The 16,593-nt window shown below is 50.6% G+C and overlaps 1 protein-coding gene across 5 annotated transcripts; it reads left to right on the top strand.

Moving 5' to 3' along the window:
- Positions 1–45: 45 nt before the first annotated feature.
- On the top strand, positions 46–7,026 carry RCCD1 (RCC1 domain containing 1). Of its 5 annotated transcripts, none has more exons than XM_042988020.1 (10): positions 46–332; positions 953–1,045; positions 1,532–1,730; positions 1,814–2,210; positions 2,369–2,490; positions 4,660–4,758; positions 5,097–5,264; positions 5,778–5,807; positions 6,402–6,487; positions 6,599–7,026. In XM_042988020.1, exons 3-10 carry the CDS (start codon positions 1,562–1,564, stop codon positions 6,791–6,793), a joined length of 1,266 nt encoding a protein of 421 aa, XP_042843954.1. In that variant the 5' UTR covers positions 46–332; positions 953–1,045; positions 1,532–1,561; the 3' UTR covers positions 6,794–7,026. The 5 variants fall into 5 exon arrangements, with proteins under 5 accessions (XP_042843954.1, XP_042843953.1, XP_042843955.1 ...); XM_042988019.1 differs by lacking the exon at positions 46–332 and adding an exon at positions 437–585; XM_042988021.1 differs by lacking the exons at positions 46–332; positions 953–1,045 and adding an exon at positions 437–875.
- The last annotated feature ends 9,567 nt before the right edge of the window (positions 7,027–16,593 follow it).

Below are 16,593 nucleotides of genomic sequence, written 5' to 3' on the forward strand. Positions count from 1 at the left end.
CGAGGCTCCCGCCTAGTAGGCTGCTTCCTGTCGGGCATCGGTCCCGCGCGTGTGGGTGAGCTGCCGCCGTCCCCGAGTGAGGGGAGTGACGGGGAGCACGTGTCTGCGCAGTGGCTCCTCGCCAGCCCTTCGACTTGGATTCTGACCCGAGTTCCGCGGCCCCGCGCGTGGCTGCGTAGGGCGGGGCCGTCCGACCCGACCTCTGCCTCGGGCCCGCGCCCACCGGAAGTTACCTCGTTCACACCGGGGGCGCGGCGGCCCAGCGCAAGCCCCGGGGCCGGCTTGACGGAACTCGAGCTGGACAGACCGCAGCGCTGACCGCGGCCGGCGAGGTGAGCGCCGCCCCGAACGCGACGTCACCTTCATCGCCGGCGATTGGCCGGGGGAGGCTGCGGCAGCCAATGGGCGCCTCGCTCGGGGCGCGGCTCTTCAAAGCTTTCCTCCGCGGCGGCTGTCAGCCGGGTCCTTCCAGGGCCTGGCACGCCGTTCCTGGACGGCTGCCCTGCTCCCCAGCTTTTCCTCCCTCTAGAGTGCTGGTCGGAAGGAGCTGCCCGAGAGGATGGAGGGCACAGGGTCAGGAACGAGGTCAGAGACTCCCTTGGGTTGGGACTACACGGAAGGGATTAGGAGCCCGGGTCCGGGTCAAGGAGGTTTGGTCGCAGGAGGGACCCAGTAGCTGACGTACAACGCTTGAAAATGTGAAATTCTGATCAGGCCGAGCATGCTGTACGGAAGAAGCGGCGTTGCTTTTGTAACCACTGAACTGTGGATTTGTCTCCCCTTTATGTGTGAGCTCCTCGGGGACAGACAGCTGTCTTTCTCATCGGCCCCGAGCAAGGAATCAATAAATGCCTGTAGAACGAATACATGACTAGGTGAGGTCCAGTTGAAATTATTTTTATATAGGTCCCTGGAAAACCAGTACCACTCGTCTTTTTTAAATCCACTCTAGGTACTGGATTTAATAAACCAATACTTCACTTGTGCCTATCGTGATATGTGCCAGTACTGAAGCCCGTTTTTCCACCTGTTCCACGCAGACGGGGTAGGTATAGACAGCGCCCTTTCCTACCCCTTGCTTTTGTAAAACTGAAGAAACGGAATCGGACTCAGAGAGCTTGACTGGCCAAGGACACAGACACGGCCACCTGCAGAGGCGAACGTGGGAACCCTGGAGCTGGTTGTAACCTGCACGGGGCACTGTCTCCCAAGCGCTCCGCTTTGCGCTGGTGGGAGGAGCACAGTGTGGTTGTAAAGGCTACTTTCTCTGAGAGTCTCCTCTGCCAAATGGGGGGAATTCTGCTTCCCAAGGTTACACGGGATAACGTGCCTGACACTGGGAATTTGGAGCTGGAGGGGCTCAGATCCTAGGCCAACGTCTAAGGGAGAGGCCACTTAAATACCTGGTGCCCACTCTGGGCGACGCCGAGCTTGCTTGAGTCCAAGGGAGGACAGGGAAAGTGCCTCCATTCTAGGCAGCCCCTGAATCTGGTAGGATTCCTAACCCTGTCCCGCCGCCCACCCCATTCAGGTGGCGGCCAGCAGAGGGCGCCGCCCGAGCATGGCCGAGGAGCGCCGAGGATCCTGGTTCGGCTTCGGTTTCTGCGGCTTCGGGCAGGCGCTGGGCTCGGGGCGCGGGCGCCAGGTGCACAGCCCCGAGCCGCTGCAGACCCCGGGCGAGGACGTCTGCCGCGTGAGCGCGAGCTGGAGCTACACCGCCTTCGTGACCCGTGAGCGTCCCGCGCCCCCCCATCCGGCCACGACCCCGGGTGAGTGGCCTACCCGCTCCCCAGCCCCCTCTCCGTCCCCACAGGTGGAGGCCGGCTGGAGCTGTCGGGCTCCGCGGGCTGCGCGGCGGGCGGCTGCAGGGACGCGTGGGCCTCGGAGGCGCTCCTCGTGGTGCTGCGCGCCGGGCCGGGACGCGGGGCCGGGACGGAGCTGCAGGCCTGGGCGCCGGGTTCGGCGCTGAGCGGAGAGCCCCTGTGGGCCCACACCGTGGGGCCGGAGGCCGAGGGGGAAGACGCACCGGGCGGTGAGCCCCAGGCCGGGGCCCTGCCCCTGTTGCCCGGCGCGCGGGCCTACGTGAGTCCGCGGCCGCCCTTCTACAGCCCTCTGGCCCCCGAGCTGCGGGCGCGCCGGCTGGAGCTGGGCGCCGAGCACGCGTTGCTGCTGGACGAGGCGGGCCAGGTGTTCTCCTGGGGCCAGGGCCGGTGAGTGGGGGGCGTGGCCGGGTGTGGCCCGTGGGCCTCTTGCGGGGGCGGGCGGGGGCAGATGAACGTGGCTCCGCGTGGGAGGTGACCGTGTGCGGGCAAGCCGAGTGGGATTGCGGTAAGGAAGGGGAGACCTGACCGGGGTCTCCCTTGCTCAGGCATGGACAGCTGGGCCACGGGACTCTGGAGGCCGAGCTGGAGCCGAGGCCGCTGGAGGCGCTGCAGGGCGTACCCATGGCTGAGGTGGCTGCAGGGGGCTGGCACTCCGTGTGTGTGAGTGGTAAGTGACCTAGCGCCTCTCCAGACAAACTCGGGGGCTCCAAGGCTCCAAACCTTTCTTCTTTTCCGGTGTGGGTGGGTGGCCTAGCCGGGCCTCCTTCCAAGTTCATCCTGCGTTAATCAGCTCAGTCATTCGGGACTCCTACATGCCTTTCGAGTTCAGCCCCTCTCGGGCACCTGGGTGGCTCGGTCCGTTAAGCATCTGACTCTTGATATCGGCTCACGTCATGATCTCAGGGTTTGTGAGATGGTGCCCGGCGTCTGGCTCTGTACTGACGGCGTGGAACCTGCTTGGGATTCTCTCTCTCACTCTCTCCCCCTCTGCCCCCCCCCCCCCAGGAGTGCATGCTCAAGCACTCTCTCCCAGAAATAAATAAAACACTAAAAAAAAAATTCAGCCCCTCTGCCACAGCCATTACCCACTCACACCTGTACTGTTGCAGTTGTTTTCTACCTTCTGTTGTTGGCCTCCCACCTCTCCCATCCCTCCGCCTCCAGGCAGGGCTGCCTTCCTAAAACACTGCAAGGGTGCGTGAAGGGGTGAGGGGTCAGCTGAGCCAAGGAGAATGGAGAAGAAAGGCTGCAGTGAGTCAGGTGGCCGTGACGCGTGGCCCACAGGGGACGCTCAGATGCCCACAGGGAGGATGAGGGAGGATGAGGGTGGGGAGGGTGAGCCTAGAGTGAGGACCCTCGCTTCGGATTGTAAGTTCGCCGCCCTGGCAGGGCCCCGGCTGCAGCTGATTCCTGGGGTGTTGGGTGGGGCTGGGAGCAGATCTAGTCAAGGGTCTGCATCTGGGGCTCTGGCTGCCACTTACATCTCCGGGGGTCGGGGCAGCTGTAACAACTTATGCCTGCACCTCCGCCCCCGTAGTCTCATGTAATGGCCCTGGGTTGGCAGCCAGACCTGAAAACTGCTGGGCCAGAGGGAAGAGAAGAGAGGAGCTGGATGGGAAGTCTCACACTTGTGGGTCGGAAGGAGCTGGGAGCCTTGTTTCCTAGAGTGTTTGGAGCACAGGTGCTTCGGAGCAGACATCCTTTTGCCCCCTGTGACCTTGGGCAGGGCACTTAACCCGTCCATGCCGGGTGTCTTCTCGTAAATAAAACAGGATGTGGTCATGTGACCCTCTGTAGGGCTGTCACGAGGAGTGGGTGATTATATTTGAAAAGTGCTTGAAACACTGGCATAGATCGAACGCTTGATAAAAACGAGCTACAGTCGTTAGTGGGTTTTTACAGGAGGGCCATTGTTCCAGCCAACAAACTGTAGTGTTGTGGGAGATGGGGAGGTGAGAGCTTCCAGAAAAGGCCTTCAACGGTACCTGGAAGGGGGGAGGGCGGATTAACAAAGGGATGTTAACAAAGGGCTCACTGGGTTTGAAAGGGAAACGTTGGGAACTTCCAAGGGCACATTTCTGAAGTGTGTGTTGTGGGACGTTCCGTGAAAGGGAAGTTTGTGCAAAATGACCTCCAAAGAAGTTGTGGACCAAAGAAAAGGCCTAGTCCAGCTTGACGAGAAACAGTTTGCTTCCGGACGTGTGTGGTGGGCAGCTGCAAGTCGGCTGCGACCCCACCTCCCACCCTAGCCCTCGAGGCTGGGGAGTCCAGGCTGGGGGACCACCTGGAGGAGACTGAGAATAGTTAAGTGTCAGACTCCTTTCCAGAGCGGATCCAAAGACCTTGCGCCCCAAGGCTGTTCTTAAGGGCTCTTGTGTGCACGATCTAAAAAAGAATGTGTCAGGGGGCTGTGCTCAAGAAGGCTTCAGGCCACAGGGCTGTTGTCATGGTAGGTTTGTCCAAGATGGTGTTAGTTCAGGGGCGCCTAGGGGGCTCAGTCAGTCAAGCGTTTGGCTCAGGTCATGATCTTATGGTTCGTGAGAGGGAGCCCCGCGTTGGGCTCTGCACTGACAATGCGGAGCCTGTTTGGGATTCTCTCTCCCCCTCTCCTTGCCCCTCCCCCACTCGTCTCACTCTAAATAGATAAAAAGAAATAAAAGACCAGGAAGCTGCTGGGGGCTGAGGGAGGCTCTGCCCCGTGCTAACTTGGGCAGGGCAGGCATTTGTTGTCCCCAGGGAGCTAGAGGGTACGAAGGAGTTTGGATGGATTCAGGGGTCCTTGGAGGTTGTGGGGGTTTACAGTCTATTTGATGGGTCCCCTTTATCTCTTTTTCAGAGACTGGCGATATTTATATCTGGGGCTGGAACGAATCTGGGCAGCTGGCCCTGCCCAGCAGGAGCCTGGCAGAGGTTGGCAAGACCGCTGCAGGGGAAGGTGAGAGTCAGTTCTATGCGTGTTTCTGTCAGTCCGGACTCCTGGCCACGTGCTGGCCTGAGACCCCACGGTGTTCAGAAGGGACACATGACAACGTGGGACCCCAGGCCCCGCTGCAGGACCCTTGGCCCCTAGGGATGGGAGAGCGGTGAGGCTGGTGCGTCAACACCACACTCCCTGCGGACCTGTCGAGCCCAGCACGTCCTGGGGGTGCGGGGGGTGGACAGAAGGTGCTCCGTGGTGCTTTTGTGCCAGAGGAGCTAATGTGTGGGTAAGGGGTAGGTCCGTGCTCCCTGTGAACCGCCATTATCCTCATCACGCTCCCTGCTTCCCTGAAGCCAGTGGACCGAAGGAAGACGGTTCTGACGTGAGGACGGCCGAGGGTGAGAGTGGAGGCCTGGCCCCCTTCATAGCCATCCAGCCCTTCCCCGCTTTACTGGATCTCCCCCCGGGCACAGATGCAGTCAAGGCCAGCTGTGGATCCCGGCACACAGCAGTGGTGACCAGTGAGTGGGGCTGGGCGGGCTGGGTCACAATGGAGCAGGAAGTCCCTCTTCCCGGTCCCACACCCGCTCCGGGAAAGAGTGTGATCACCTTAAACACTGCTATTTTCAGGGTCTTCGACGAGTGCTGAGTAGCTGCCTCACTTCAGTGACTGCGGCCCCAGCCCCCGCGGGGTGTCAGCAGTAGGTCCCCAGCCGGCAGGCCCCGAAGGTCCCCCCTCCTGGAGGGAGGCTAGTGTTGGCCTCCTTTGTCTGAGAGCAGGGCCTGCCCAGTCCAGCCTCTAAGACTCCTGAACTCGGTGGCTGTGAGATGTAGCCCCTCAGCTGGCAGAAAGGAGGGTAGACTGGTTCAGCCTGCATCCTTTATCACCCTGAGTGCCATCACACAGTCGTTAGAGAGTATGTTTTGCTGGGCCCAGCAGAGCTCGTGACACGTACAAGGTGCTGGCTGGGGGTTGTGGCGGGCCGTGTAGACAAATGCCTTGTGACAGCCCCTTCCTGTCTTTCTGGTTGTAGGAACGGGGGAGCTCTACACCTGGGGCTGGGGTAAGTAAGGGCTTGCTCGGGTGACGCTTGAGCCAGTGGAAGGAGAAGGGACTGGGAAGGAGAGGGCAGGAGACGACAGCCATGCAGCCATGAGGAAGCAGGGGCCTCGGCCTGACCACTGGGGCCACAGGGTCTGAACTGTGTATCCCCTTGTCCAGAACCGGTCCAAGCACACCAAAGCTCAGAGACCAGACAGGAGAAAAAGAGACGCTGTTAGTACTTCCCATTTATCTTTCTGAAAAGTTGTCTTAAGGGAATAGTTGGGCAGCGTTGATGACCCGTCTGTTGGTCTGCACCGGGCAGGAAAAAAAAGGTTCCAACAGAAATCTCTGCTCTGAGTATCTGGGGCGAGGAGCAGGCCGCCCGGAAGAGCATCTTGCCCGGAATGGCTGGTGGCAGCTGCCCCCTTGGGGGCCTGGGGGTTCGCCTGGCCCTGAGGACTCTGTGGCCCGGTCTCCTGATCTCCCAGAGCAGACCCCAGCGGAGTGGAGGATTAGACCCAGCACTGTGGTGCATGGACTGAATTTCCTTCCTGGAGGGGGGCAGCCCCAAGGTCGAGCGGCGAGGATGGCCAAGGGGCTCGTTTCACTTTAGGTAAATACGGACAGCTTGGCCACGAGGACACGAGCAGCTTGGATCGGCCCCGCCGAGTGGAGTATTTTGTAGACAAGCGGCTCCAGGTAAGAGCTGTGAGCTGTGGGCCCTGGAACACCTACGTGTATGCTGTGGAGAAAGCGGAGGGCTGACGGCTCCAGATAAGGGCATAAGAGAAACTACGGTAAATTCTACAGTTAACATCTGTGAGACTCCCACCCCCGGCAAGGAAGCCAGCAGCCCAGATGCCCGCACCCGCCCCTCCCGCCTCACCTCAGGGCCGCGCCTTCCACTTTGTCCTCATGTTAGAAACACCTGGGAGCTTTGGAAGCGAAGCCCAAGGGCAGCACTGCAGACGCTGTGGGATCAGACCCTCCACGTGGGGAGCCTAGGCTGGGGTAGATTTTGAAGCTCCCCCACCTGGCCCGAGGTGACTGAAGTTAGGGTGGAGATTGGGTACCACTGGGGGTCATCTTTTGTTACTCCGTCCCCTATTCTCTCTTAGAATTGTGTCACCCTTGCGCGTGTCCTTATAGTTTGTCTGCCTTTGAACTTTATGTAAATGGAACCATTCTGCGTATGTTCCTTTGTGTTTTGTTTTTTCATTGAACGCGGTATGATCCATCCATGTGGTGTCCTGTGTGCGGTTCGTTCATTTTTATTGTTATGCGGGTTTCATCATGTGAAGCCAACACAGGGCTTGAACAAACCTTGAGATCGTGACCTGAGCCAAAATCAAGAGTCAGACACTTAACTGAGCCACCCAGGTGCCCCAAAACTTTTTACCTATTGAACAATGAGTCCCTCCTCTCCCCTGGCAACTACCATTATACCTTCTGTCTTTCTGATTCCGACTAGTCTAAGTACCTCATATAAATGGGATCTTCTATATTTTTTTTGTCACTAGCTTCTATTACTTAGTCTAATGTCCTCAAGATTCATCCATGTTATAGCATATTGCAGGATTTCCTTTTTAGGCCAGAAGAGTATTCTATCTCACGTTCATACCACATTTTGTTTATCCACTCCTCAGTTGATGGTCGCAGGGTTGCTTCTGTGTTTCAGCTGTTCTGGATAATGCTGCTATGAACATAGGTGTACAAATAGTTCTTTGGGACTCTGTTTCCGATTCTTTTGGGTGATTACTCAGAAGTGGAATTTCTGGGTCATATGGTAATTCTCTTTTTAATTTTTTGATGAGCCTACATACTGCTTCCCACAGAGGCTATACCATTTTTTTAAGATTTTATATATTTTAATATTTATTATTTTGATAGAGAACAAGCTGGAGAGGGGCAGAGAGAGAGAGAGGGAGAGAGAGAATTCCAAGTAGGCTCCATGCTGTCAGTACAGAGCCAGACCCGGGGCTTGAACGCAGGAACTGTGAGATCATGACTTGAGCTGAAACCAAGAGTCGGATGCTTAGCCACCCAGGTGCCCTTAAGATTTTATAAAAAAAAATTTTTAATGTTTGTTTTTGAGAGAGAGCATGAATGGGGGAGGGGCAAGGATAGGGGGACAGGATTGAAGCAGGCTCTGTGCTGACAGGAGCAAGCCCAAAGTGGGACTCAAACTCATGAACCATGAGGTCATGACCTGAGCCGAAGTCAGACCCTCAACTGACTGAGCCGCCCAGGTGCCCCAAGATTTTATATATTTTTTAGGGTAATCTCCACTCCCAACGTGGGGCTTGAGCTCACAATCTTGAGATCAAGAGTCGCGCCCTCCGCTGAGTGAGTGAGCCAGGAGCCCCGTATCATTTTTAGTTCCTGCAGCAGTGCACGAGCTTCCAATTTTTCCACCTCCTTGCCCGACACTTGTTTTCTGTTGTCCTTGATGATCACCATCCTAATAATGGTGTAAGGTGCGATCTCCTTGTGATACTGATTTGCATTTCCCTAATGATTAGCGATGTGGAGCATCTCATGTGCTTATTGGCCATTCATGTATCTTTGGAAAAAGGTCTATTCAAGTCCTTTGGACATTTTGAATTGCACTATTTGATTTTTGTCGAGTTTTAGGAGTTCCCTATGTATTGTGGATATCAATTCCCCATCAGATATGTGATTTGGAAATATTTTCTCCTGAGGATTGTTGTTTTACTCTTGTGGATAGGGTCTGGTGATGAAAAAAAAAAGTTTTAATTTTCATGAAGTCCGACTTGTTTTCCTTTTGTCTCCTGTGCCTTTGGTGTCCTATTAAAGAAATCATCGCCAAATCCAATGTCCTGAAGCTTTTTTCCTGTGTTTTCTTCCAAGAGTTTTATTGTTTTAGGAGCTGCATTTAGGTCCTTTCTTCATGTTGAGTTAATTTACAGGCCTGGTATTAGGTAAGGATCCAACTTCGTTCTTTTGCATGTGATTGTCCAGTTTTCCCGGCACCATTTGCTGAAAAGACTGTTATTTTCCTATGGGCTGGTCTTGGCACCCTTGTCAAAAATCACTTGCAAGGGTTCACTTCTGGGCTCTCTGTTCTGTTCCATCAATCTCTGTATCTGTCTTTATGCCAGGGCCACACCGTTGTGATGGCTGTAGCTTTGTGTAGTAGCTTTTGAAATCAGGAAGTATGTCCTCCACTTTTGTTTTTCTATTTCAAGAATGTTTTGCGGGTGGGGTGCCTGGGTGGCTCAGTCGGGTAAGCATCTGAGGATTCTTGATTTCAGCTCAGGTCATGACCTCGTGGTTTGTGGGTTTGAGTCCTGCGTTGGGCTCTGCACTGACGGCATGGAGCCTATTTGGGATTCATATTTTCTCTCTCGCTCGCTCTCAAAATAAATTTTTAAAAAGGCGGGGAGAGTGCCTGGGTGGCTCAGTCAGTTAAGCGTCTGACACTTGGTTTCAGCTCAGATCGTGATCTCATGGGCTATTTGCTGACAGTGCGGAGCCTGTGTGGGATTTTGTCTCTCCTCTCTCTCTGTCCCTCCCTTGCTTGTGCCCCCCCTCTCCCAAAATAAACTTTGAAATGTTTGGGGAGCACCTGGGTGGCTCAGTTGGTTGAGCATCCAACTCTTGATTTTGGCTCAGGTTATGGTCCCAGGGTCATGGGATGGAGCTCTGGGTCAGGCTCTTAAAAAAAAAAAAAAAAAAAAAAAAAAAAAAAGGGGGGGGGGGGAGGAAAAAAGAATTTTTTGACTATTCAGTGTCCCTTCAGGAATGCATGTGAATATTAGGATGGTTTTTTTTTTTGTTTTTTGTTTTTTTGTCTTTTAAAGTTTATTGGGGCCCCTGGGTGGCTCAGTCAGTTAAGCATCTGACTTCGGCCCAGGTCATGATCTCATGGTCTGTGAGTTCGAGCCCCGCGTCAGGCTCTGTGCTGACAGCTCAGAGCCTGGAGCGTGCTTCGGATTCTGTGTCTCCCTCTCTCTCTACCCCTCCCCTGTTCATGCTCTGTCTCTGTCTCAAAAGTAAATAAATGTTAAAAAATAAAATAAAGCTTATGTATTTATTTTGAGAGACAGAGTGCACGTGTATGCACAAGCAGGGGAGGGACTGAGAGAAGGAGGGAGAATCCCAAGCAGGCTCCACACTGTCAGCACAGAGCCAGATGCAGGGCTTGAACTCATGAACTGTCAGATCATGATCAGAGCTGCAATGCAGAGTCAGTTGCTCAACTGAGCCACCCAGGCACCTTGGGTTTTCCTATTTCTGCAAAAATGTCACTGGGATTTTGATAGGGATTGTATTGAATCTGTAGATCACTTTTGGTAGTATTGACATGTTTGCGATATTAAGTCTTTCCATGAACATGGGCTGTATCTCCGTGTATATATGTCTTTTTAAATTATTTTCAGCAGTGTTTTGTAGTTTTCGTCGTACAGGTCTTTCACCTCCTACGTATTTTATTCTTTCTGATTTTATTGTAAACGGAATTGTTTTTATAATTTCCTTTTAAGATTGTTCGTTGTTTGGGTATAGAAATGCACTTGATTTTTGTGTACAGCTTTGGTATCCTGTTACTCTGCTAAATTCATTTACTCTGATAGTTTCCTTGTGGATTCTAGGGTTGTTTTTTTTTTTTTAATTTTTTTTTAACGTTTTATTTATTTTTGAGACAGGGAGAGACAGAGCATGAACAGGGGAGGGTCAGAGAGAGGGAGACACAGAATCTGAAACAGGCTCCAGGCTCTGAGCTGTCAGCACAGAGCCCGACGCGGGGCTTGAACTCACGGACCGCGAGATCATGACCTGAGCTGAAGTCAGACGCTTAACCGACTGAGCCACCCAGGCGCCCCTAGGGTTTTCTATATAAGATCATATTATCTGCAAACAGATAGTTTTGCTTCTTTTTTTCCAATTTGGATGCCTTTTATTTCTTTTATTGCCTAATGACTCTGACTAGAACCTCCAGTACTGTGTTAAATAGAAGTGGTGAGAGTGGGCATCCTTGCCTTTTTCCTGATCTTAAAGGAAAAACTTGGTCTTTGACCATTTATTCTGTTTGCTGTGGGTTTCTCATATGCAGCTTTTATTACGTGGAGATAGTTTCCTTCTTTTCCCTATTTTATTGAGTGCTTTTATCATGAAAGGGTGTCGGATTTTGTCAAATGCTCTTCATTGATTGAGATGATCATGTGTTTTTTTCCTTCATTTTGTTCATGTGGTGTAATCATCCATCGTCCTTGCATTCCAGGAATAAATCCTACTTGGTCTTGGTGTGTAATCCTTTTTAAATGCTTCTGAATTCTGTTTGCTTGTGTTTTGCTGAGGATTTTTGTGTCAATGTTTAAAAGGGATATTGGTGTGTAGTTTTCTTGTAATGCCTTTCGCTTTGGTGTCACAGTTATGCTGGCTTCATAGAATGAGTTGGGTAGTGTTCTCCCCGCCCCCACTTCATTTTTTTTTTGAAAAAGTTTGAGAAGCATTGGTATTAGTTCATCAAATGTTTGGTGGAATTTACGAGTGAAGCCTTCAGGTCCTGGGCTTCTCTTTGTTGGGTGAGATTTGATTACTGATGTAATGTCCTTACTAGTTATATGTCTATTCAGATTGTCTATTGCTTTGTAATTTAGTCTCAGTACGTTTTGTGTTTGTAGGAATTTGTCCATTTCATGGAGGTTATCCAACTCGTTAGCATACAATTTTTCATAGTATACTCTTCAAATCTTGTTCATTTCTGTAGAATCAGTAGTAATGTCCCCACTTTCATTTCTGATTTTAATAATTTGAGTCTTCTCTCTTTTTTTCCTTAGTCCATCTAGCTCAAAGTTTGTCAATATTATTTATGTTTTCAGAGAGCCAACTTTTGGTTTTGTTTCTCCCTATTGGTTTCCTTTATGTGTGCTGTAGTCTTTACTGTTTTCTTCCCTCTGTGAGCTTTTGCTTTAGTTATTTTTTTTTATCCTAGTTTAAAGTTAGGTTGTTGACTTCAGATCTTTCTTGTTTTTATTTTTTTTAATTTTATTTATTTATGTATTTATTTTTAACGTTTATTTATTTTTGAGACAGAGAAAGAGCATGAACGGGGGAGGGTCAGAGAGAGGGAGACACAGAATCCGAAACAGGCTCCAGGCTCTGAGCTGTCAGCCCAGAGCCCGACGCGGGGCTCGAACTCACGGACCGTGAGATCATGACCTGAGCTGAAGTCGGACGCTTAACCGACCGAGCCACCCAGGTGCCCCTATTTTTAAGTTTTTAATTTAACTCGAGGATAGTTAGCATACAGCGGTATATTAGTTGCAGGTGTACAATATAGTGATTGGGCACTTCCATACGGCACCTGGTGCCCCTCGTGATAAGCTCACTCCTTAATGCCTGCTACCTATTTCGCCCCTTCCCCCAATCCACGTCGCCTCTGTTAACCATCAGTTCTCTATAGTTTAAAGTCTGTTTTTGGTTTCTTTTTTTTTTTTTCCTTCCTTAGCTTGTTTTGTTTCTTAAATTCCACATGAGTGAAATCATATGGTATTTGTCTTTCTCTGCCTGACTTCACGTCCCATCATATCCTCTAGCTCCATCCATGTTGTTGCAAATGGCAAGAGCTCATTCTTTTTCATGGCAGAATAATATTCCATTGTGTATGTACACCACATCTTCTGTATCCATTCATCTGGGTTTTTTTTAATTAAAAAAAAATTTAATGCTTATTTCTGAGAGAGAGACAGAGATAGAGGGCAAGTGGGGGAGCGGGGAGAGAGGGAGACAGACACAGAATCGGAAGCAGGCTCCAGGCTCCGAGCTGTCAGCACAGAGCCTGACGCCGGGCTCGAACCCACAAACCGTGAGGTCATGACCTGGGCTGAAGTCGGACGCTCAACCGACTGAGCCACCCGGGCATCCCATCTGTTTGTTGATGGACATGTGGGCTGTTTCCATAATTTGGCTATTGTACATAATGCTGCAGTCAACTTAGGGGTGCATGTATCCCTTTGAATCAATTAGTGTTTTTGTATTTGGGGGGTAAATACCCAGTAGTGTGATTTCTGGATCGTAGGGTAATGATTTTTTTTAACTTTTTGGGGACCCCCATACTGTTTTCCAGAGTGGCTGCCCCAGTTTGCGTTCCCACCCACCGTGCACAAGGGTTGGTTCCTTTTTCTCCACATCCTCGCCAACACCTGTTGTTTCTTGTGTTGTTGATTTTAGCCGTTCTGAACAGGTGTGAGGTGACCTCTCCCTTGTGGTTTTGACTTGCATTTCCCTGACGATGAATCGTGTTGAGCGTCTTTTCATGTGTCTGCTGGCCACATGCATGTCTTCTTTGGAGGTAGGCTGCCTTCTAGTTTTGTTGATTGTTTCCTTCACTGCGCAGAAGGTTTTTTATTTTGATGTAGTCCCGATAGCTTATTTTTACTTCTGCTTTTATTTCCCTTGCCTCAGGAGACCTATCTAGAAAAATGCTGCTACAGCTGATGTCAGAGAAGTTATTGCCTGTGCGCTCTTCTCCGGTTTTTTAAGGGTTTAGGTCTCACATTTAATCCATTAATCCAATCTTTAATCCATTTTTTAAGTTTTTATTTATTTACTAAGAATTCTTTTTTTTTTAATGTCTATTTTTGAGAGGGAGAGACACAGCACGAGCAGGGGAGGGGCAGAGAGAGGGAGACACAGAATCTGAAACAGGCTCCAGGCTGAGCTGTCATCACAGAGCCTGACGCGGGGCTCGAACCCACAAACCACAAGATCACGACCTGTGCCAAAGTCGGATGCTTAACCGACTGAGCCATCCAGGTGTCCTGAGTTTATTTTTGTGTATGGTGTAAGAAAGTGGTCCAGTTTCATTCTTTTGCATGTGGTTTCCAGTTTTCCCAACGCCATTTGTTGATGAGACTTTTTCTTGTTGCGCATTCTTACCTGCTTTGTCAAGGATTAACAGAGCATGTAATTATAGGTTTATTTCTGGGTTTTCTATTCCGTTCCACTGATCTATGTGTCTATTTTTTTGTGCCAGTACCATACTGCTTTGATTACTACAGATTTGTGATATAACTTGAAGTCTGTAATTGTGATGCCTCCTGTTGTGATGGCTTTGGCTATTCTGGGTCTTCCATGGTTCCATGCCAATTTTAGGATTATGTTCCGGTTCTGTGAAAAATGCTGTTGGTATTTTGATAGGGATTGCTCCGTATGAGGTCTTTGAGACTTAATTTGTGGCCTAATGTATGGTCTGTTGTGGAAAATGTCCCATGTGTACCTGAGAAGAATGTGCGTGTTGCTCTCGGGCGGAGTGTTGTGCACGTGTCTGTTAGGTCTATTGGTTTACTATGTTGTGTGAATCCTGTTTCCTTCCTTTGGTCTGGTCTGTCCATTATTGTGAGTGGGGTACTGAACTTTCCACCTGTTACTGTACAACTATTTCTCCCTTCAGTTCTGTCAGTTTTTGCCTCCTATATTTTGATGGTCTGTCATTAAGTGCATTTTTTACATATTTTCTTGTTGTATGGAGCCTTTTATTAATAATGTCCTTTGTTGACTCCTGTAACGTTTTTTTAATGTTTAGTCTGGAAAGACCGTGAGCGGGGGAGGGGCAGAGAGAAAAGGAGACAGAGGATCCAAAGCAGGCTCCGCACTGCCAGCAGACAGCCGGACGCAGGGATCGAACTCACAAACCGTGAGCTCATGACCTGATCTAAAGTCGGATGCTTAACAGACTGAGTCACCCAGGCTTCCCCTTTTTTATTTAAAGTGTATTTTGTCGGGGCCCCTGGTGGCTCAGTTGGTTAAGCGTCCAGCTTCGGCTCAGGTCGCGATCTCATGGTTTGTGAGTTTGAGCCCGCGTCGGGCTCTGTGCTGGCAGCTCGGAGCCTGGAGCCTGCTTCCGATTCTGTGTCTCCCTTTCTCTCTGCCCCTCCCCGCTCACGTTCTGTCTCTCACTCTCTCAAAAATAATTAAACATTTTTTAAAAAGTAAAATAAGTGCATTAGTCTCCCAGATCATGTAGAAAACAAGATTGGGAGTTATAAACCAAAGGTACAGGAATACTAGCTTTTATGTTAGTTTTCCTTTTTCAATTTTTTCAATGTTTATTTTTTGAGACAGAGACAGAGCACAAGCAGGGGAGGGACAGAGAGAGAGGGAGACACAGAATCTGAAACAGGCTCCAGGCTCTAAGCTGTCAGCACAGAGCCAGACATGGGGCTCGAACTCACAGACTACGAGATCATGACCTGGGCTGAAGTCGGACGCTTAACCGACTGAGCCACCCAGGTGCCCCTAATTTTCTTTAAATGAATTAGTCTCTTAAATTACACAGACAACAAAAAGTACAATTGCAAGCCAGACGCTACAGTAATACGAATTTTTGTCATTGCCTATGTTTACCTTTACTGAGATCTTCGTTTCTTTATATGGCTTCAAGTGACCTAATCTTAAAGACGATGCCTTGTAGGTGATGATTCACTTCTTTCTCTCTTGCTGCTTTTAAGTTTTGCTCTTTGTCTTTTGAAAATGTGACTGTGATGTGTCTTAGCGTGGGTCTTTGAATTCATCTTACTTGGAGTTCATTGAGCTTTCTGGATGTTGAGGTTTTTCTTCAAATTTGGGAAGTTTTCGGGCATTATTTCTTCAAATGTTCTTTTTGCCCCTTCCTCTCTTCTCTTTCCGGGACGCCTGTGACCTGCGCCTCAGTCCCTGTGTTGACGTCCCGTAGGTCTCTGAGGCTCTGGTCACCGTTGCCTAGTCGTTTTGTTTTCTCCCCCTTCCTCAGCCTCGGTCATTTCCATTGTCGTGTCTTCAATACCTGACTCTTGGCCCTGCCTGCTCAGGTCTGCCTTTGAATCCCTCCAGTGAAGTTTTCATTCGAGTTACTGTGCCTCTCAGCTCCAGAGATTCTTCTTGGTTTCTTTTCAGGTTTTCTGTTTCCTTAATATTTCCATTTCTCTTCACACTTTGACTTTCTCCACATCTTCCTTTAGCTCTTTAAGCACATTTAGATCATTGTTTAATTTATCTATTTGTTTTTAAATGTTTATTTTTGAGAGCCACAGCCCAAGCTGAGGAGGGGCAGAGCGAGAGAGGGAGAGGATCTGAAGCGGGCTGTGTGCTGACAGCAGAGAGCTCGATGCAGGGCTCAAACTCACGAACCAGGAGATGGTGACGTGAGCGGAAGTCGGACACTCAACCGACTGAGCCACCCAGGTGTCCCTTTTTCCTTTGAATGATGGGCCATATTTACCTATTTCTTGGTATACCTGGTGACTTTTTGCTGAACACTGGACATGTGAATCCAGCCGTGTGGTAACTTTGGGAATTGGATTCTCCCACTTCCCCAGGGTTTGCTGTTTTTTGTTACTGCTCTTGCTTTACTGTAAGCTGTCTCCGTAGCGAGGATCAGCGTGAGGTGTAGACTTTGTCTTCTTATGTCTTTTCTAAGCCTTTCCTTGAGCATGCGCAGCGACTTGCTAATTTTTCCCATATATGCGGATATTTGTGAATGTGCTAGTCTTTTCTCCTGAAAGGGGAAAAGTGAAAAACGAAGAGGGAACAAAAGGGCACCGGCCCTTTGAATCACCTGGAAGTCACTTGAACCGGAGCGGGGACAGGCTTGCGACTCTGAGGGGAGGTACCACAATAACAGCTGCCTGCCTCTCTGCGAGCAGAAGGGACGACCAGAACACGAACCCCCGGTGTTCCGAGGACGGGTGCCTCTCGCCCACCCGGACCGCCGGCCGTCGCGCGCGGCCGCATCAGGGGGTGGGGGGTAGGGAGCCGCTACTGCGCAAAGCGCCGAAACCGCCCTGAACCGGTCAGTTTTGACC

Source organism: Panthera tigris, chromosome B3 (genome assembly GCF_018350195.1).
Source record: "Panthera tigris isolate Pti1 chromosome B3, P.tigris_Pti1_mat1.1, whole genome shotgun sequence".
NCBI classification, from domain to species: Eukaryota; Metazoa; Chordata; class Mammalia; order Carnivora; family Felidae; genus Panthera; species Panthera tigris.

Bases quoted from the DNA above. Each gene is read 5' to 3' on its own strand.
- RCCD1 (XM_042988020.1), top strand. From the start codon at position 1,562: ATGGCCGAGGAGCGCCGAGGATCCTGGTTCGGCTTCGGTTTCTGCGGC. The intron at 5,265-5,777 runs GTGAGTGGGGCT...TTCTGGTTGTAG, and splicing joins GCACACAGCAGTGGTGACCA to GAACGGGGGAGCTCTACACC. The intron at 5,808-6,401 runs GTAAGTAAGGGC...GTTTCACTTTAG, and splicing joins GCTCTACACCTGGGGCTGGG to GTAAATACGGACAGCTTGGC.